Genomic DNA, 22,442 nt, shown 5'->3' on the forward strand with positions numbered 1-22,442 from the left:
TTCATAGCATTTGTTTGCAGTGCCTGTTGTTGTGTGGCAAATATCAGACCTTCAGTTTCTTTCTCGATGGTACCCAGTTTCAGCCATGCCCAAGTCAAGTCATTATCGTTTTTTCATTCAATGTTTTTCAGGTGTTGTCCATGTTTATTTTTCCAGCTACTCATCCTCTTTTCAAATTGCTGCTTTTCATATTCAGCCTTCATTTCTGAGTTTTTAAAATGTTCTGCATTTTTACAGCCTTCAATAGTTTTTCTGTGCTTTTGTTTAAATAATCACTCAGACCTCTTTTTTCTCCTTCCACTACCTGTTGTACTTGTAGAAGTCCACGACATCCAATTTTACGTGTAGATATAATCTGTCTACATCACTTTTTGGCTGCAATGCACAATGCATGTTCATTAATTTTCATGTTTTACTATCTAACTTTTCTAATTCACTTTGAGTCCAGTCAATTATTCTGGCTGGGTATGTAATTACTGGGATGGCCCATGTATTTATGGCTTGGATGATATTTCCTCCATTTAACCTGCCGTCTTGACAGCAAGGGAGTAAGTAAAGGGAACTCCAAGACACATACACACATTCCCTGACAGCAAGCCCCACTGGGTTTTCCCATCCCTGCCAGTTACTGGGGGTGCACTTGTTTAATCAATCAAATGTTTTATTATTCAATAATCTGATCGATGACAAAAAAATTCACTCCTTTTAAGGTTGCTTTTCATAAATTGAGACATATTATTGTGCACACTTATTTGGGCACATCGCATTGAACTCCATGGAACTTCTAAATAAAATAATGTAGGATTAGCTGTAATGTTTTGAAACTTTCATCTCCATCACATGAAACTCGAGATCCCTTTTGTTCTTCCAATCCCTCTAACCTGTAACATGCTTTTTCAGGTGATTGAAAAAAACAAGCTGATCTTGGCTCGCAGAATGTATGCCAGTGAAAATGGTTGGACCAAAGTCATGAGGCACTTCATCCTGCTTTTGGCATCAGAGGTAGAACTTACTGGGAAGTCTCACATGGACAATGAGTGATTGTAATGTCAAATGTGATGAGCCAGATAATTTTTGTGTTTGTTCTAGGATTCTGTAGAGCACTTTGTGGTTGCCGAGCAACCTCTGTATCTCATAATCTTTTTTTCTCCCATTTTTCTCTTGTGAAAAATCTTTCTCAGGATGCCTCTGACCTTTCTAAACTGCAGGAGCAGACCCAGGAGTTCCGGGAACTCTTGAGCTGTATTGGCACAGAGGTGAAGGAAGTTGAAGGAACTAGCAGGGAGAGGGTGAAGAGTATTCAGAATGGTTTGATTGGATGGCTCAATTACTTCAATAATCATGTTCTGTGAGTCCTGCAGAGTGATCCTTTATTATTGGCTATGTGCTCCCTTTGATCCTTGTTTTAGCATTAGAACAATCAAATGATCAAACACTTTGAGGATACTACAGGTCTAGCCTTTTTATACACGGATTTGACTCAACACGAATGACCCCCCTGCAAATGAGCAGGAATGTGCTGATCCCTGGAGAAGGGGGAAAATGCACCCCTTTAAAATCACAAACTGCTTTTTACTTTTGCAGAGACACAGTCATAAAAGTCATACAATGCACAGATTTTTCTATCTCAGAGCTGATGAGAAGGGCCCTTTAAATTAAAGGAAAACAGTTGTTTAATAATGCCAGATAGGGCAGCCCACTGACAATCCATCAGTCATTCTCTCTGCAGGCTTCTCTCCTCTCTTCCCCCTGAGCAGGTGAAAGAAGGTTAAATGGCAGAGATTATCACCCTCTCCCTTCTTTCCAGCTCACTGGGGCTCCTGGTGAAGGGAGGGATTGAAGCCTAAATTCCTGGAGAGAGACTGATTGTCTCTGTGTGCATTACAAAGGTCAGCAAGGCTGTTTTTAAATTGCTGGAGCAAAGAAACTTTGTTTTTTAAATTGATTTGCTATAGTGTGTTTTTTTGCCATCCAAAGGTTGGAACAGAACCTTCAGGAATAATGAGTCTCAACCTGTACTAGGATATAAATCTTGAAGCAAAATAATAATACTTTGGTCGTATCCACATGCTACATGGTTTCCCATGGGTATTAAGTTGGCTGATTTTATATGTACCAATGTAGGAGCAGAAGCTGTTGAAAACAAATATTCCTACAACAGGCAGCAATTCCACTAACTTCATCTGATTCCAAAGAAAGTGCCTGTATCTCAGGTTGCTTCACTGTCAGCCAACTCTCAGCTCCAGATTCCCTCTCTGTGTCTGACTTTAAAGTCAAGCTGCAAGATTAGTTCCAACCATTTAGCTGCCCCTTCCCAGTAGCTCTGATGGATATAATATTCCAAAAGCCTATTCTTTGTCAAATTTCTGGCCTCTAGCAGGGGAAGTTTAGTCAAAATAATAGAAATAGACCCATTCATAGTAATTGAGACAGTCCAAATGCTGAACAATATGCTCTTAAAAATGCTTCAGGGCCCAATCCTATCCAACTTTCCAGTGCCGATGCCGCCCCAGTGCAGCCCTGAAGAAAAGGAACCAATGTTCCCTTACCTTGAGGAGACCTCCGTTACTGCCCCCCCCCCGCCCATACACACACACTGCAGGATGCAGCACACACCACACTGGCACAGCTGCACCACTGCTGGAAAGTTGGATGGAATTGGGCCTACAATTTCTTCCGTTGTCTCACAAACAAGATATACACATGAGTTCCTTACCATTTTAGGGGCTGTCCAGGGGTGTGTATTCTTTGCTATATCATTCTCACTTTCTCTCTTTTCTAGTGGAAAAGGAAATTATACTTACACAAAGGGAGTCTCTTTATTGGATCAGATCCTGGTGGATCTCAAGGTTTGGGAAAAGGTATAGATTATTCAATAACAATTACAATAACTGTATTGGTCATTATTTCAATGTGTGCACCTCTCTCTACTGCTGTCTTTTCGCAGGCAGCTTGCTTTGTGAGCCTGCTTGGAGACGGGCTCTGTTTGGTGGGTCCCCCTACCTAGAGAGAGATACTGCAGTCATTTCTGATTTTACTTATACTTACCTGATGCTATTCCTTTCGAAACCCAGCTTGGCTTATGTGGGACTCCCAGTGGTCTGTCATTCAGTTCTAATCAGACCTATACCTGCTTAACTTTAACAATGCTGCACCATCAGCTTCTCTCCTACTATTTACTAAATTCAGTAATGATCCAACAAGATGTGACATGGAATACATGAAGTGTTTCCTGATTTGCCCTTCTCCACTTTACTACAGCCATGGGAGGCTATGACTTTGATAGGGACTGTGAAGCAGAGGATTTTCCCTTTTTTCCCTTTGGACTGTTTTTGCCAATCAAAATTGCACTTTTCAGCTCCTTTCCCATTTGTGGGTAGGATACCACATCTGTGTTATCCCATGTGTGGAGAAAAGCAGCTTAGGAAGAATGAATTTTAGTGGACAAATGATCCACAGGGAAAGCATTATAATTGTTAAGTACCTGCTCCCACTTCAGTAAAATTCAGAGCCCACAGCACCTGCAAGAATGTCAAAAAAGAAACGCAGGATACCTTTCCAAAGTCTGCTGCATTTGGCCCTAAGATGTGTGGTTGTGGACAGTGTCCCATCCTTGGCAAGGGTTTCAGCAGCTGATGGTGCTTGGTGCTTTTCTTTTCAGATGTTGAATGAGGAGTTGGAGCAATGTGGGGGAGATGTGCTCTTAAGGAGACTAGAGCCCCTTAAGGTAGCTGCCGATCTGCAGAAGCACTGGGTGGATCTGGGAATTGCTGTGCACAGCCGCCACAAGGATCTCAATGGCACGATGCCACCCGAGTTGAAAATGCTGATGAAAATCAATAAGAACTCCAACCAGCTTTGCCAGCAGTACCGTATAAGGCTCAGTGGGGAGAATGGTGAGAAATAGTCAAACTGTGTTGGGTTTCACTAACAAAATGCATAAAGAAGCTCCACTTGATAAGCAGCGCAATCCTCAGCATGTCTATGCAGAACAGAGGCCCACTAATTCCCTCATAGCAATGTAGGAATCAAAGGGGAGAGGTTCTACTTTCCTTTTGTATTTTCATCTTTTGGAACAGCCACTTCAAGATTGTTCCACTTCTGGGTACTGGTGTGGATCAGATGGCATTTTTGGCATACCAGAAGGCCTCTTGTTGGACCCAAAATAAAACATTAAATGTATGCTTTTTTTTTTTTTTGGCTTGGGGGCAGGGTATTTAAGAGACCCTCTTCCTCTGTATAATCCGGCTCGTCCCCTCCAGTCATTGGACAAGGCCTTTCTATAGGTGCTAACAACGCCTATGAAGATGGGAGGGGCTGTGGCAAGAAATAGTAGTGGTACCAACCTTATGGAAAAGGGAGTTTTCCTCTCAGTTTATGAACTGCTCCCTCCTTAGAGGCTTTCTGGTGGAGTCTAAAGATGTTTCTTTTCAGAATAGCCTTCTGAGTTCATGGTTTTTTTAATTACTTCGACATCTGGGTCTTTGCTTCCATGCTGATTAGATTTACTTCCATGCAGGTTTTGCCCTTAGTAGGTGACTGCTGGTTTTGTTTGTTTGTTTGTTTGTTTTTTACTGTGTTAAGTTTATTGTGGTATTTAAGGTTGTTTTAATGTTTATATGTAAACTAGTGTTTTTGTTTTTGTTTTTTTGAAATGTGTTTATTATAGATACAGGACAGGGAAATGGGATAGACTTAGGGATAGGTCTACACGGGTTACACATCAGGATAATGGCTTGGGTTACAGCTTGCATTCTTAAAAAAATTTTAAGCCAATTTTAAGCTATAAAGAAAGAAAAAATGTATCAATGTAAATATTATCTCATTTATCATTCTAATACTTGCTAATTGATCTAATATTATTATTAGACCAATATTATTTATCTAAAATTATCTATCCAGTCATAAAAAGACTTCCAATATCTTTTTATTTTACCTAGATCTCTCTCTTTCATTCTTTCTGTTAAGACATCCATTTCTGTTATTTCATAAATCTTATCTATTATTTTTCTCTATTTGAAACATCTATGGATTTCTGCATTTGCAAATACAATGTTCTTGCCGTTGTGCTACTATGTACAATAAGGTGTTTCTTGTGTTGATCTTTAATTTCTGATATCACATTTAGGAGTAATATTTCTGGTTTGAATGGTATTACACAATTCAGTATCTCTTGTTACATTTTATGTATTGTTTTCCAATATTTCTTTGCTTTTTCACATGTCCACCACATATGGTAAAAAGTCCCCTCAATCTCTTTACACTTCCAACACTTGTTTGATGAACCTGAGTACATTTTTGCTATTTACTCTGGAGTCAAATGCCATCTTGAAAACATTTTATATAATTCTCTTTAAAAGATACTGCTTTCATTATTTTAATATTCCAAATTTATTTCCAATCATCAATCGGTATATTATATCCAACCCTGCTACCCTGAATGCCATACTATCCTGAATGTGCCCAATCTTGTCTGTAAACTACTGTTTTAAATGTGGTTTTGTAAGTTGCTTTGAGTGCCCTTTGGGGAAAAATGGATTACAAATTAAGTAAATAAATTATTAGGATAGAACAGGGTGAGAAGATAACTCTGGCTTTGTCTGTGTTAGTGAAAAAGCCATAGTCCAGACGACTGCTACAAAGGGCTGAGTAAGCCTATCCTAACCCTTAAGGTGGCTCAGCTGAAATGGCATAAATGTGGCCCCCTGTTGTCAGCAAAAGAGACAGTGTGGAGAAGCAGTATGTATGGCAGTGGAAGTTGACAGCAGGCCTTTATGGAGGACAAGTGTTGGCTCATTGCTCCATAATGCATTGTTCTATTTTAAGAGTGGCCTTCAAAAAAGATAGTTACTGATGATAATGTCTCTTACATTGAAATTAGCTTGAAGCAGGTGGCAGAGAATGTTAACCTGTGATAACTTATGAAATGTCAGAATCTGGACAGGGCTGTTTGTGAGGATAAATGGACAGGAGGAACTATGTACACTACCCTGAACTCCTATTGGAGATAGAATACGTTTATGCAGCAATTTGCTTTGTCCTGTTAAAATGTGTTTTGTTGAGCTTAACTTTTTGTCTCTTTTGCAGGGTGTGCCAGGATTTTAACAGGTTTGGTCAACAGCTTTGAAGACTGGACGTTCAAGATTCTAGCCAGTAAGGAAGGGTCAGGTTTGCATGAAGCTGACTGGATAAAATTTTTCCAAACAGTTTCTGAGTGGCTGACCCAGATGGACGATCTGTTGCAGTTCCTTGGTACCATCGAGACTCCAGAGGATCGAAGACTTAGAATAATTAATATCCCGTAAGACAGTATTCTTTTTTGAGTTGTCTATTTTTTTTTTCTGTTTGCCTGAATAAATATAATGTAGTGGTGGAAGTCTTCAGGTGACAGAGGCTTTCCATACTAGACCACCAACTGAAATCTGATGCATGCGTGTCAGGAAAGCTGGATAGCTGCTAAGAACTTGCTAATTTTAACTGGATGCAGATTTTGAACTGAGCATAGGTTGAATGTCCAGTAACATTAGCTCCTCCCCTTGTTTTTCTCCTCTCCAAATTGAAACACAGATAAGAGCTCCTTTAACCCTTTCTTCCCAATGTCAACAGCACCACAGAGGGTTGGCAGAGCTCTCCCACTGTTCTTGTTGTTTTTATGATGTTGCTGCTAGTCTGATAGAGCTTCTGTTGCAGGCCCTGAGACAGGCCAAGGTTAAAAAGCCATTTGCAGTGTTAGCCTGTATATTGGTAGCAGAATGAGGTGATTGTATGTATTACACTGCTTCAGCATGCTTATGTGGGATCACATTTTTGAATGCTTCCTACATGAAACACTTCCTACAAAGAGAAAGCTAGCACAGCAGACACAGGCTGGGTTAGAACTCTCTTCCGAATGTGCTAGTCTTCTGCATTGCAGGACAGCTTTTTAATTTGAAGGAGTATTCAGACGTGGTGCAATATATTTTACCACCTCGGCTTCCTACCTCCTCATTTCCAAAATAATTATGTGGGGTTCATCCTCCATGCCTTTAGCCCAGGGGTGCCCAAACCCCAACCCGAGGGCCACTTGCAACCCTCAAGGACTCCCAATCTGGCCCACAGGGAGCCCTCAGTCTCCAGTGAGACTCTGGCCCTCCAGACACTTGCTGGAGCCCGTGCTGGCCCAGCGCAACTGCTCTCAGTGTGAGGCACGCTGTTCGACCTCTCGCGTGAGCTGTGGGACAAGGGCTCCCTCTACTGCTTGTTGTTTCATGTCTGTAATGCAGCAGCGGCTGTGAAGGAAAGGCTGGCCTTACTTTGTGTAAGGCCTTTTATAGGCCTGAAGCTATTGCAAGACCTTCATTCATTCATATAAGTTCCATCTCTAATATATTCATTTATGTAAATTTATGTAAATATATTCAAATTTGAAATGTAGCTTTTTTCCTGGCCCCCAACAAGTGTCAGAGAGATAATGTGACCCTCCTGCCAAAAAGTTTGGATACCCCTGCTCTAGACATTCAACATGGAGATTGTTCTCTTCTATAGCCAAAGCTCCCTGCCAGTCCCCCTCCCTGTCAACAAATGTTTGTTTTGAGAAGGGAGAGAGTTGATTGGCAGTGGAGAGAACCTGCTAGATATGGGAGAATCCTTTCTGGCTTTTCCTTATCTGAAAATAAGTTCCTTGAGATACCCAAGCATGTCATTTTTTGTCACGGAGTACATGGGACATAGTTTTATTTACCTCCTGATTCTGTCTGAGAAGTTACCAAAAGTATATTTATGTATGAAGAATACAGGTGGCCCCAGTATCCACGGAGGTTCCATTCCAGACCTCCCTACAGATACTGGAAACCGCAGATACCGTGGACATGTAACTCTGCCCCCCCTACATGATTTAAACTTACCCCAGCAGTGATGTTTGCTTAAACCAGGTTGCTATGAGCTTAGGAGCTCATAGCGACCTTCAGGCTGCCTCCCAGTAGCCTGATTGCTTCTAAGTAACTAGAAAGAAGTTAATAGGAAGTCGAACTTAACTGCTTCCTGTTAACCTCCAACTAGTTGTTTTTCTAAAACATCTAGGCTGCCAGGTGGCAGCCTTCTCTTTTAAGGAACCTTTTAGCAGTGGTAAGTTCTTAAGCAAGTTAATGGGCTCATGGGGTGGGGTGTGTATGTAGCCTCTGCATTAACTTGCTTAAGAACTTACCTCAGCCAAAAAGTTTTCCTTAAAGCAGAAGATTGCTAGGATATAAGCAGACTGCCAGGAGGCAGCCTGAAGGCCACTATGAGCTCCTAAGCTTGTAGCAACCAGAATAATTTTCTGAATTATCACTACCAGAATAATTTTAACTTGGGGGGGGGGAGCGTGCTCCCACTTCTGCAGATAAATGAAACTGCGAATATGGGATCCATGGATATGGGGCCCCCCTTTATACTGTTTTTCACAGAGTAGTTCACAAAGTGGCTTACATATAAATCAATCAATAAATGGTTCCCTGTCCCCAAAAGGCTCACACTCTTTAAAAAAATACAGAAGAGACACCAACAACAGCCACCAGAAAACATGCCATGTTGGGTATGATCTCCAGGAGGAAATGAGCATCTTTACACACATCATTTCCAATTAAGGGGAACTCAGAAGTGACCCGCCTATTTTTAGCAAGTCTTCCCCATTATGAGTTGCTCTATCTCTGTTCTCACACATGAGGGTTTTTTCCCCTTGGGAATTGAGGGGAAGACTGTCAGGAGAATCGGGCACATGCTTTATGTGTTTTAGGGTTGCTTTTTTTAACTTTCTAAAAAAAGATGAGTTCTTTTTCTCAAGCATTTTTCAGGAAAGCTGCCCTGCCCTTTTCCAGATTGTTTTCAAGGTGAGCCAAAGGGAGTTTGCACATACATAACAGTGGCTCACACATAACTAAGGGCACAATCCTAACCTGCACTGTTCCAGCCAGGCCGACTGGCCTGTGCTGTATCCAGGGCAGGTTAGACACAGTCTGGAGGTCACCTTGGGGTAAGGGAATATTTTTTTCCCTTACCCTGTGTCAAGCTCCAGCCTGCCCTATGGGACTGCTCAGATCTGTGCCAGCTATTTAGCTGGTACAAATCTGAGCAACCCATATAAGGCTGTCCAGCCCAAGAGTGGGGCTTAGGACCTGCTGCCTGCCGCTGATCCCACTGTCCTCCCAGGCCTGACCCACCTCCCGTTACACCAGCGGTTCTCAAATTCTCTAGGAGAGTTTGAGCCGCAGTAAGTGCTTGCGGGGGTGGGGGGAGCAAAGGGGCTAAGGGGGATTACTTGCCAGTCCTGTAAGTGCTGGGGAGCCCTGCATGACCATCTGCAGGGCTTCCCAAAGCTTAAAAAGTGAAGGCGGAGCCAGTGGTGTAGCTAATGATTGTGTAGCCTGGTGCCAACAAAATGTTGTCCTGGAAGTGATGTCACAACCAGAAGTGAAATCATGCCTGGGCTTTTTAAAAAGTGAAAATTGGGAGGAACCTACCTCCTCCCGCCATCAGCTCACCACCCACTTGCTCTGTTGCCATAGTGTTCAAGAAGTCAGTGGCATAGCTAAGGCATCTACCTGCTACCTGGGGTCAAAGTTTTTGGAGCCCCCCCCTGAATGACAAAATCAAATTTAATTAAGTAAATAAATATAAAGTTATTGGTTCCATGCTGTATCATAATAACATCTCATTGGCAGTCAGAACAATCACTCTCATAGGTCAAAACTCAAGTTAAGCAAATCCGCTTTTTGTTCCGCAAGGCAATTGTGTTTTCATTTTCTGGTTAATTGGCCATAACTTTTGATGGAATACAGATATTCCCGTGCAGTTTGCTTTATTGCATTCTGCATTAAATTACCTTTCCAATGATATATAACATGATGGTATTATTCATACATACCAAGTTTTTCACAGTTTTGGTCACTAGTGTCAAGCTCAGCTTGTTGCCCCCCTAAAACTTGATGCCCAGTGCAGCTGCACCCCCTTAGCTACGCCACTGGGTGGAGCGATCACGCCCAGCCCCCGCAAAACCGGAAGTGGAGCTCAATCACTCCACTTCCACTTTTTAAGCCACAGGGAGCCCTGCAGAATGTTGTACAGGGCTCCCTGCATCCCCGGGAGGCTATTGCAGGGACTGTTAAGTAAATGCCAGTCCTTGCGCTCCCCCTTAGTGACGCAATCCTGGGGACGACAAAGCCCCAGTTTGAAAACCACTGCGTTACACCCTCCCCACCTGAAAATGCCCCTCCCCATCCCCGGAACACCCTCTTGCCACCCTCTCCCACCCCCTGTGCCACTTGGCACAAACGAACCCCATTTGGCCAGCACAGGGCTGGATCCAGCCTGGCAAGCCAGTGCGGGCCTCCATGCTGGCCCAGCGACTCCCTTATGGCACACTTGTGACACGCAGAAGCTGGCACGGAACCTGTGCCAGCTCAAGTTGTCTTCAGAATTAGGCTTTAAGGCAGTATTTAAAGGGCTGCATGGTATATGCAAAATTCAGAATGTTATTCGCGCAGCATTTGCATGATTTAATTATGATTTTGGAAGGTAGAAGTCTTTGGGGTAGATATTCAGGACTTGAAACCTGGTGGCTTATTTTGTTAGCTGGCTTGTTTCTTTTAAGGATTGAACCTGAGAATGTGTTCAAGAAGATTCAGCAATGGATCCTGACTACCACTACTGGTGCTGAGAGAGAAAACATTCAGCTTACCCAGGAAGTATGTATGCCAGTGTTTCCCAGGCTTCTGATAGCACAGGCACATTTGTTTCTGAATTAGAACTGTAGGCACACTTGACTATCATTACCTAAATGTAAACAATTTCAGGTGCGACAGTAAGAATTGCCTGGTATCTTCTACCGGCAAAGCAGGTTTTCTACCACTTAGCTACAGCCCCATATCCTTACAGTGATTAAGGCTGAGACATAACACGTCACCTCTCTAAGAGCCAGGACTTCTGCCTTATGTATCAGGATTGATTGAAACAGTCCAGTCACAGTTGATGCAGAGATGGGACACATTTGGCCACCCCAGTAGAGATTGATAGGAGGGAGGTAAAGGTGGGGTAGTAAATCATGCAGAGATATAGTAGGCAGTCTCCTTTGTGGGTGGATACAATGGCATTCTTGCCCCCCATACAGACACCTTCAGAGGGCTGGGGAGGCCATGTGCAGCCTCTCCGGCCCTCTGAGGGCGCAATCCTAACTGTGCCTTATGCTGGCCCAAGTTCCTTGGGCACATTCACGCCTCCGTGGGACGAAGCCGCATCGGCGCATGTAGATGTGCCGATGCGCGGAGGCTGGCAGAAATCTCTGTGGCGGCTTCCTCGCCGCTGCTTGTGTCAGCGTGCCCGCACAAGCAGCAACGGTAGGCATGGAGGGGCAGGGAGGAGGCAGGAGGGGGGTGTTTCTGGGCAGGGGGAGGGCGGGCGATGGACGGCCCTGGGGGCGAGCGTGTGGGGAGCCGGGGGCGGGGCTGGGACCTGGCAGTTATGCCAGATCCCAACCCCTGTCCCCGCGGAGAATGGAGTGGCTTCAAGCTGCTCTGCTCTCCTTGAGTTTGCGCCACCTCTGGAGGTGGCGCAGGTCCAAAGAGACCCATTGGGGCAAGCAGCCCTTAACCAGGGGTAAGGGGAAGAGCTTCCCCTTGCCCCTGTCTGAGCCTCTGCAGCCAATGAACCTGCACTGGATACAGCACAAGCCTCCTGGCTTGCCTGCTCCAGCGCAGGTTTGGTTTGTGCCCTGAAAGTCTTCTAAAGCCTATAGGGGGCTTTAAACCCCACTTCCAGTTTTTAGACGAAAACGGGAAGTGACATTTTATTTATTTTATTATTTTTTAAATAGAGGAATGTATATCCTGCCTTTCCCATGCCAAAGCAAATGCCCAAGGCAGCTTACAAAGCTCCATAAAAAAATTACAAATTACAGAATAGGTAAAAAGAAAAATGTCAAAGAAAGCATTAAAAACATTAGTATTAAAAAAACCCAGTGAAATATGAAAACAAGACAAAGCAAACTTAACACATATCGTTGAGCCAATGGGGGAGCAAATTAGTCTAGGGCAGGGGTGTCAAGCCCATTTCATACAGAGGGCTGAACAGCATTCATGATGCCTGCTGAGGGCCGGAGTTGATGTCATTACATAGGAAGTGATGTCATTAAACAGGTCAAAACCAGAAATAAGCACTCTGTTCTCCTGTAGGAACTCATTAGCTGCAAATTACAGAAGAGAAAATACACAAATCTTGATCATATTTCAAGACGTGGGAGAGCCCAATTATCATGTGTGCCACCATTTCAGCATAACACCTCAGCACGGCTTAGCAGCTTAGAGTCTGAGGGCTGGATAAAAAGCTTCTGTGGGCCGCATCTGGCCCCCGGGCCTTATGTTTGACACCCCTGGTCAAGGGAGTCAGTCAAGCTACTGCAGTATTTCAGAGGCAGAGAGGGCAAATATTCATTCAGCAACTAATAAATGAAACAGATGTTTTAGACCACGGGTGTCAAACATAAGGCCCAGGGGCCAGATACGGCCCTCTAAAGCTTTTTATCCGGCCCTCAGACTCTCAGCTGCTAAGCCGAGCTGAGGTGTTATGCTGAAAGGGCAACCCACGTGATAATTGGACTCTGGTATATCTTGAAATATGATCAAGATTTGTGTATTCTCTCTTCTGTCATTTGCAGATAATATTTTCCTGAGAAAAAAGTGTTTATTTGTGGTTATGACCTCTTTAATGACTTCTTTTTCTGCCTAATGACATTACTTCCAACCCTCAGTAGGCATCATAAATGCTATTTGGCCCGCTGTATTAAACAAGTTTGACACCCCTGTTTTAGACCCTTAGAAGGCTTTTTGAGGGCCAGGGAAGCCTCCCTGAGCCTCCCCAGTCCTCAAAAGACCTTCTATGGGCCTAAAACCCCACTTCCGGTTTTCATCTGAAAATCCCCCAGAGGCCTTAGAAGGCTTTCAGAGTGTTGGGGAGCCCTGTGTGAAAACTGAAAGTGGGGTTTTAGGCTTTCCATAAGCCTTGGAGGGCTGGCAGAGGCTATGCACTGCCTCCTCCAGCCCTCAGAAGGCCCCGTGGAGGATGGAGTGGCATACTGCTCATGGGGGGAGGGTGGCATTCTTTGATTCTGGCCCTGGGTAGCACAAGGTCCAGGATCGCAAATGGGTGGGTACATTGGGTACACAAGAATTCATATCACAGTAACACAGATGGGAAAACCCAGTGCAGTGAGACTCTAATCAAGTCACAAGTCACTGTCCCTTGCAACTTGACTCGAAAACAAGTCATAATGGGGGCACTTTCTGAGTCGCTGAGTGGCCCTTCTGCGACTCAATAGAAGTTGAGTCTCGCTGGCTTCTTTAAAAAGCCTGCCACGGCTCTACAGAGGAAAATGGGACTGCTGCTGGGCTGTGTGCGTGCTTTGGGGTTCCCTTTAAACTCTCCCCCACCATCTCCACCCACCCCAATGTCCAGCAGCAGAATGGAATGCACCGACCCCTTACCTTCCCCCATGTGATCCCACCCCAGTCACAACGAAGGAAATCCCCTCTTCACTTTTCAGGCATGGCAGGGAGCAAGTGTGCATTCCAGCTCAGCCAGGAGGGAGGGCATGGGGGCAGTGCAAGCTAAGCGGAGCAGCCTGCCATGGCTCCGCAGAGGGAAATAGGCCTGTGCCGGGCAGTATGCATGTCTTGGCATTCCCTTTAAACATTCCCCTGCTATTCCCCCCTCCATCCCAACTATCAGGCAGCAGTGCGGAACACCCCCACCCCTTCTGCAACAGAATATACAGCTGAAAAAACAGCAGGAGGACGACAAGGAAACTGCCAAGAGAGAACACTGGAGAACAGTGTAGGTGATATGTCACTTCCCCGCTGTCCCCACCTCCATCCCACTTGTCAGGCTTCCCCTTTACTGCAACCCAGCCCCTCTCCCTTGGGCATGGCAGGGAGGAAGGGAGTGAGAACACATTCCAGCTGGGCAATCTATACAATGTATTATTTTTGTATTTACAAGAGGGTATGGCTTGGGAAAGTTGGTTTGGAAAACTAAGGCTACTGTGGGGTGGCTGTTTTTCTATGCTCCGAGAACAGCCTGCCTCCCGCCTGTCCCTGCATCCTGCCACCCTTCATTCTCCTTGCAAAACCCACTTGTTCCTATGGGGGAAAAATGGCTTTTCTTGTCCCCCTCGCCCTCCCTCTCCCAAAGATGTGTTCTTCTGCCAATGAATGTTGCAGAGACATGTCCTTCGGCCAATGGATGTAGCGGAAAACCGGTGGACCAACAAAAAAAGTCACTTATCTATAAGTCAATCTCACAGATACATGGAGGGCAGGTTTTGAGCCAAAAGTCATGGAATGTTCTGTGACCCTCTGATTTTGGGGGTTAAACTTAGGGAGTATCTGACTACAGTTTTGTCTGTTTTTACCCAAGGCCAGATCCTGAAAAATAACCTATCAGTAATTGCTACCTAAGAACTGTACAATCTCTAATTTATTAAAAATATAGTAAAAGACCATAAGATACATTAACTTTTAACCTTTAAAATTCTGATCTTCACAACCTTTTTGTAAATACTGAGAGTAAGTGCACTGTAAACAATATATCAGTAGAACCATTAATCAAATCCTTGATGTCTGGTGAGTTAAGCCAGAGGCTCTACATATAACATACAACTTATACATAACGGTGAGTCTGCAATTCAATTCACAGCAGAGTGACAAGCAACAAGGAATGACTGAGCAAATGCAGCTGCACATAATTGCACCCCTATTTACTCGGATGTAGACCCACTGCTTTCCATGGTTTATATTCTTAAGTAATGGTGCACTGAACTGTAGCCTGGGACTTCGTTTCAAATGGAAACGAGGATCACATCCTGGTGTTTAAAAAAACAGACCTCTGCAAAATGTAAGCATATGCAAAATGAAATGAAGCTCTGCTAAAGAGAAGGAGACTTGCTTGATTTAAATGGGAGTCTTGAGTCCTGGTTGACTTTTTATTGAGGGGGTTAAACTTAGGGGGTGTGTGAAATTTTTTGAAAATGACTTGCCAGGAACTGTTCTGAGACAGCAGCAAAAAGAAAAAAAGAGGCATTTTACTTCCTCCTCCAAACTGGTAGGGAGATGAAGGGGCTTCTGGGAGTTGTGAGGAGTACAGTGCTATACTTCCATAGTAGCAGCCCTCATGCAGACTACAATTCCCATAAGTGGCTGTACTTCCTGTTTGGAGAAGAAGCTACAATGGCTGCCTCTGAATGCTGTAATTACTAGTAAAAATTCTCCTTTTTCCTCCACCCCCTGCATCTTGCTTCTCATCCCAGTTCCACCCCCTCCCACTTCACCAGATAGTAGCTAAGCTTCCCATAAACTTCCCAGAGGCTTCAGCTTTATTCACTGTTTTGACCCATGCATACGTCGACAAAGGTTTTCAGGCTCAATTTTAAGGCATAAATTTTTTGACTTATAGGCGTGTATATATGGTGATCCTTTTGCTCCACCACCCCCCCGCCAATCTCTTAGCATAACGTACCCTTTTAGTTGCTGGTGCTGGAGCTCTTGCAAGAAAAAAATAGCTTCCTGAATGAACATGAGAGGATTTTCGTGCGAGAGGAGGGCCATGTCTGTTGGCACGCAACTCAAGTTGTCAGAGTGGAATGCGAGTCAAGGGACCCTTGACTAGAGTGTTTTTCTGAGTCTTCCATGTGTGCGATTCACGAGTCCTTGAACCAGCTAAAAACACGCATTTTCACAACTCGAGTCTGAGTCACCTGACTTGAGTTCCCAACCCTGCATAGTAGTATGATCTGGCACATGGTATGGGAATTATTGATATATGTCCTGGTTAGGGAGAGTCTATGAGATACATTTGATTGTTTCTTTGCATAGCTTTCAACTCTTTTTCATTTATGATATGTTTCCTGAGTAGAGATAATCTTTTTCTCTTACTCTAAACAACTCTAAGAAGAATGAAGGGGGGCAACTTTGGCCAGCTGATTGTGTGGCATTTCTTCATTTCACCTCTGATGAGTGGTTCCACCACTGAGGTGTATGTCTACCTACCCGTATATTCCTCCAATTAACCCCTTCCATTATTTCCTCCCTGGTTTATCATTTCTCTATTTCCTGCTTGTTTCCATAGCAAATTTGTGTTTCCTAAATGAGAAGTAAGCTGCAAGGTCACTTGAGTAGTTGTGTTCACATGAGTTAATACTGTATGCCATGCCTAGTGTTTGGAGACAAGCCACATGTGAATAAGACTTTGAATTGTTAACAGCTTAAGACTTTGGTCTGGAACTGGTGGGTTATGTCCTGCAGTCACAACTTGGCCTAAGATTGGCCACACTTAACTGCACCACACCTGTTTTGGGGGGGGGGGAGAAAAGGGGGGACAAAAAAAAAGAAGAAACATGGAGAGAGGGAGGAAAACAGATCTGGGTAGCTATAGTAAAGGCAAAAATAATATATGTTAACATATTAAAAGTGGGTTTTGTTGCAGATTAGGGGTAAAAGAAGATCCTGGGTCATGAATGGTTGAAGGACCCTGTTTTATGCCAAGAGGTTCCCTTCTCTTCACCCTACAGTCAAGGGCCTAGACAATATTCAGAATGACGTGAAAGAAGAATAAGAGTCTACCCAATCTTGGATCATGACTGGAGTTTATTTTGCATGTGTAAGCCTGCTTGCCTGACTCTGTGCCTATTTATGCAGAAGGAAATAAATGGGATTCACTCCCAAGGAAGTATACAGAGAATTGAAATCCTAATATTCATTCTGTGACTTGTGTTTAGCTTGAATCTTTTTCTTGATGCTTTTTGCAGTTGACTGATTTCCACAATGCTCTGAACAAGTGGATGGTGAAATTGCTAATCCACATGGTGCCAGACCACACCACCCACGAGAGTCTCCCCTTGACTGAGGCAGAAGCAGCAAGACAGGCAGAACAGAAGTTACTGGATGTTTTCAGGCTGGAAGGAGAAGCCACAGGCCTAGCTGCAAAGCTAAGCAAATTCTCCAGTTATCTAGTCAGGTACTGCTGAGTCCTCTGAATCTCATTAGTTTTGTAAGGGCTTCTTGTCAGACATAGAGGAAGACTTTGAGGGAACAGCTGTGTAATAGTGCCCTTGGCTAAAGTCAGAATGTGATTTGGTGCATCTACTGATATCTCCCCCTATAGCAAATTTCAGAAATTATTATTATTATTAACAGTATTTATATACCGCTTTTCAACATGATGTTGTCCTCACTAGAATGTTGAGAGGATGAATGCAAATTTTGATTTACACTTTAGGTTGACATTGTCAGGATCAGGCCTTCAGGCTGGCTTTTTCTGGCCGTCTGTGTCTGAATGTCCTAGCCACAACTGTCCTTGCTGACCATTAGAGAGCTATACCAGTATAGTGTTGCAGATAAGAAAAGTCCCTAGTCTGAATTTCAGTTCTGCCATGAACTTACTAGGTAGCTTCAGACAAGCCCCCCCCTCTCTCTCACCCTCAGCACTCTTATCTGCAAGGTAGAGGATAACCATGCTGACTTATAGGGAAGTTAAGAACCACAACAGTATACACTTTGACCTCATTCTATAAATGCTTCGCATTGAGCCCAATAGGTTGCTGGGACTTTAAGCAAGTCCCTTGGAAACCCAGGTATCAGAGGTCCCAGCATCTCGGGTAAAATGAGATGAATGGCTACCCAGCTGTCTTGTTTGGCTCTCCAGGTCTTCTTGCTTCTTGGAACCCTTGCTACTTGTACATCTCCCTGCCTGCATACCTGATTAATTTTACCCACTTTCCTGAGTGCTGACTTGTCCAGGGGAATTATGTCTCATGGCTGCTTGGAGGCCTAGTGTGGGCATGGTTACCTGGCATTACAGATGTTGTTGGACTTGCCTTGGGCTTCGTACCTGAAACTGGCCCTGGGACGTGGTTCTGGGGCTGAGTCCTATTGTTGCATCCCTGACAAACATAAAGAATCATAAAAGTCTAGAGGCAAAACTGAAACTAAAGTGCTCATTTGCTGGAATGGTGTTTGCTTATCAACAAAGATCATTTACAAAATGAAAAAAATGTAGTAAGCATTTTTACTACTTACTTTACTTACATTTGTACTGCACCGTAGAATACATAATCTCAGTAATTCTTAGAGTAATGCTATAAGGTAGGGTTCAGTGTTATCATCCCCATATTGCAGATACAAAGACTGGGGCTGAAAGAGAATTGTTTGATTCAATGGCCAAGTGAATTCATCACCAAGGTGAGATTTGAACCAAGGACTTCTTGGCTTACAGTATAACATTTCTGATCTACAGTTATGTCATATTTCAGTGCAAACAAAAAACACAAATGATAGATGCAACCAGATGAGAATTGGTCCACATGGCAATGTGGTATATCTATGAATCTTAAATGGACTTTCTTGTAGATTGCATGACATAATCTATTTTTTCAGCTGTTGCAAGGAGATGGTTGCATCAGTAACACGTAAGAAAATGGCTGAGCTTGACTCAGATGCAGGCTATGAATTGCGAGAGTTGGAGAAGGTCAAGGTAAGTAAGACCTAATGCACTCTCTTGCCTTCCCACATTAGTCAAAATCCACCCTAGTTTATGAGTTTTGAAGTTGGAACCAGAGAAAACAAGTCCTAGATTAAGTGAAATAATACATTTATCTGGACCAGTACTAGTTTGTTTCAAAACAGTTTTCAAAATTGAAGGTGGTCTAAGGATGATCAGGGCAGGCGTAAAATAAATGGATTATTATTACTACTACATAATCATAAGGTACACAACACCTTAGAGAGTTTTATGGGCAAAAAATAGATAGACCCCTGATCCCAAGGATCTTTCAACCTAAAACACAGGCCTACAAAACTGAGGGTCAGAAAACTTTTTCCCAAACTTTATGGTGGTTTGATATGAATTTGGGGTGCCGATTCCAAAAATGGCATCCGTATTGCCCTATCACGTCTAGTTTTGGAGATATGTAGCCTAATTAGTGAATGGTTCAAGCAGCTTCCTCATGAGGAAGCCATGGTGTAGGCTTCCTCATGAGGAAGCTGCTTGAACCATTCACTAATTAGGCTATGCTGTGTCTCCAAAACTAGACATGATAGGGCAAAACAGATGCCATTTTTTGAATCAGCACCCCAAATATACTCAGGAATTGGTGTAACATTTAAGGAAGCAAAATGTGTGTTGGCCTGTGTAATTTGTGGTGAAAACAGCAACGGCAAGTGATGAATACGAGAAAATGTGTTATAACTACATCCACTGAAAACCTGATTACCAACTAAGAAGCCAATCAAAAGGTGTGAAGCACCCCTTTTCAAAGTGACTGGAGAGGTGGATAAGAACTTAATGTAGAAGATGTTTTCCATTATGGCTGCATAACCACAACTAGCTTCAACACATTAGAGATTAAGGGAAGGGGCTTCCATGGCAAAGCCAGCACACCTCATTAATATATTTCAATTGCACCAAAGATGCCTAGTGCCAGTGTGCATAAGAGATCACATTATGTACTAGAAGAAAGAGGGTGAATGAGATTGATGATGGATTTTTCAAAAGTCTATAGCCCCACTATTGCTGATACTAGCAATAATGGGAGGCTGGAGTTTCCTGCTCAAGGACATGAAAGCACATGTGGCCTTTGGCCTGCACAGTTGCAGTTTGTGACATATATGTTTGTGACATATATGTGACCTATTTAGGGCTTTGTGACAGCAGAAGAGACTTTTAGAGCTGCCTACACCTGCTGGAGCAGGTAAAGCAGCGGTGGAGAAAAGGTTACAGGGTGGGGAGACAATAGGAGAGGGTGGATCTGGCACAAAAGATGTGTACCAGATCCTATCCCAGCAACAGCCTCCCTGACCCTACCCCCACCCCTGCAAAATAGCTAATGCAGGACTGAGGAGATCAATTGTGGGTTGGGAGACTTACTCAGAGGTAAGGGGATTTAAATTCTCTTTCCCTGATGAAGTCTCCTGATCTAGCCACTCCTGCTGGATACAGCATGCTCATTTTTGGTGCAGCTGTATTAGCGGGGAGGGGAAGGTAGGATTGGACTCTAAATCTGATGAATTGCACAGCTTGAAAAGCATTGCACAACTTCAGAAGGCTGGAAATTATTGCTCTGAAGTCTTACTGTAAGATCAGCGTAAGAAGCTCTAGAAATGTGGTTCTTGGGCATGAGGAACAAGAACGTGTCTGTGTTTCCACCAGCTTTGTAAAATATCTCACCCCCAGAGATTAGGGGGGCCATGTCCCTGTTTATTTTCTGCTACCTGTTTAAGATCTTTTTTTTTTTTTTTTTGGTCAAGTGTTTTTTTGGCACTTTGAAGTGCAGTCCTCCCTGTTGATTTATCTTAATATTCTTGTTTTTGTTCCTGTTTAACTTTTGTGGGGCCTGTTACACTTTTGTTTAATTTTTGTTGATTTGTCTTTATTGTGTTTTTTGTTGTTTTAATTTTGATTGTAATCTGTTGTTCTAATTTTGATTGTTAGGGGTGGGAGAAGTGTTTTAAAGTACATATTTTAATATTCTTGGAGGCTGCAGTATAGGATGCAAAGTGTATGTATGGGAGAATAAAAACTGCTTTTCTTTCCTTTCTGCTGGTTAGTAGCTGTGTCTTTTTCCTTCTAGACAGAGTGCCTGGATTGGATCAACACCTGCAACCTTCTCCTTTCTGGAATGAAGTCCTCTCCCACAAATTTGATCAGCACAGAAGAACTGATCAACATGTTTGGGACGGAAGTATATAAATAATTAACTTTTTCTGATAATAGTAAAGGGTTCTTATTCATATTTAAGTATTAGGCAGCCCAATCCTAATCTGTGCTGGCACAGCTGGGCCGAGTGGCCCGCCCCACGCTGTCTCCTGCACAGGTAAGGAGGAGGTTGGAGGTCTCTTCAGGGTAAGGGGATATTTTTTCCCTTTCTCCAAGTACCGTTCCAGCCTGCCCAATGGGGCTATTCAGATCTGCACCAGCTAAATCACTGGCGCAAATCTGAGCAGCCCTGTGTAGAGTGTTTAGACCAGGAGGGAAGATAGGATATGGTGGAGGCCTCCTCTGCTAATCCCACCCTCCCAGGCCTCATCCACCCCATTCCACCCTCCACCTCCCCGAAACCCTCCCTCCCCACCTATATTCCACTGTTCCCAAACAAAATAAAAGCTAAAAACATTCGTATATTGATTTCATGTGTTTAAATGCTCTATTATTAAATTTAAAACTATATTACATATAATTTATTATATAATAATTTATTATATATAATTTATTAATTGCGAGAAAGCTGTGTGTTTCCTTCAGGGGCCCACTCACAGGGAAAAGGAGGGCATTTAAATTCTTTTCCAGGACACAAGGGTAAAAAAGAGGGCATCCTGGAGAAAGATGATGTTTGGTCACCCTGTTTATGGTGGACAGTGGTCTATCAGTGGTCATTAACCATGGTGGCTACATTGAACCTCCAGATGCAGGGGCAGTATGTCACTGAGTCAGGGATGGATCCAGTGTTTGTATTGGGGGGAAGGGAGCCATAAGCACTCTCAACTCCAGAGCCCAGGTCAACCAAGTGGGCAGACCTGGGCTCCTGGTTGAACTTTGGCCTCTGTGCTCATGGTTTGTGTTTGTATTAGGAAGGAAGGGGCCATGAGCATGTTCTTAACTCCAGAGCCCAGGTCAAGGTAGACTTGGGCTCTGGAGTTAAGAACATGCTCATGGCCCCTTCCTTCCTAATACAAACACAAACCATGAGCACGGAGGCCAAAGTTCAACCAGGAGCCCAGGTCTGCCCACTTGGTTGACCTGGGCTCTGGAGTTGAGAGTGCTTATGGCTCCCTTCCCCCCAATACAAACACTGGATCCATCCCTGACTCAGTGACATACTGCCCCTGCATCTGGAGGTTCAATGTAGCCACCATGGTTAATGACCACTGATAGACCACTGTCCACCATAAACAGGGTGACCAAACGTCCTCTTTCTCCAGGATGCCCTCTTTCTCCAGGATGCCCTACCTACCTCCAGGCAGGTAGTCTTGGGCTCCCAGTTGAACTTTGGCCTCTGCAGTCAAGGTTTGCTGGGTGGGTAGACCTGGGTTCCTGCCTGGACTCGGAGCCCAGATCGACCTGCTGGGTAGAGCTGGACTCCCATTCCAACTGCCATCTGGAGCCACCTCTTCCAGGTGAGTAGACCTCTGCACCCATTTGGCCTTTGTGGCCAAGGTTTGCTGGGCAGGTAGACCTGGGCTTCTGCCTGGACTTTGAGCCCAGATTAATTTTGTTGTATGGGGGGTGTCAAAAATTTATAGACCCCTGGTGTCAAATGACCGGCTATGCCACTGCCCCAATATCCATCAGGGGGTCAGGAATGGAACCTCGCAGATACTGGGGCACGTTTGTATGTATAATTGTGTTTTTTAGAATGGGGGTGGCGGAAACGCTATTTTTTAACCAAG

At 43.9% G+C, this 22,442-nt stretch overlaps 1 protein-coding gene across 6 annotated transcripts in view; it reads left to right on the forward strand.

The window, feature by feature from the left end:
• Window positions 1-22,442, forward strand: part of AXDND1 (axonemal dynein light chain domain containing 1) — a 65,232-nt gene that overhangs the window by 24,863 nt on the left and 17,927 nt on the right. For 3 of the 6 annotated variants that reach the window (XM_066625118.1, XM_066625122.1, XM_066625119.1), the window contains exons 13-21: window positions 901-1,002; window positions 1,182-1,348; window positions 2,783-2,861; window positions 3,662-3,896; window positions 6,088-6,301; window positions 10,607-10,700; window positions 16,808-17,016; window positions 18,435-18,531; window positions 20,627-20,737. In XM_066625118.1, coding sequence (XP_066481215.1) covers window positions 901-1,002; window positions 1,182-1,348; window positions 2,783-2,861; window positions 3,662-3,896; window positions 6,088-6,301; window positions 10,607-10,700; window positions 16,808-17,016; window positions 18,435-18,531; window positions 20,627-20,737 — 1,308 coding nt within the window. The remainder of the gene's footprint in view (window positions 1-900; window positions 1,003-1,181; window positions 1,349-2,782; window positions 2,862-3,661; window positions 3,897-6,087; window positions 6,302-10,606; window positions 10,701-16,807; window positions 17,017-18,434; window positions 18,532-20,626; window positions 20,738-22,442) is intronic. The other 3 variants (XM_066625121.1, XR_010794350.1, XM_066625120.1) reach the window with 3 other exon arrangements.

This window comes from Tiliqua scincoides, chromosome 4, assembly GCF_035046505.1.
Source record: "Tiliqua scincoides isolate rTilSci1 chromosome 4, rTilSci1.hap2, whole genome shotgun sequence".
NCBI lineage: Eukaryota > Metazoa > Chordata > Lepidosauria > Squamata > Scincidae > Tiliqua > Tiliqua scincoides.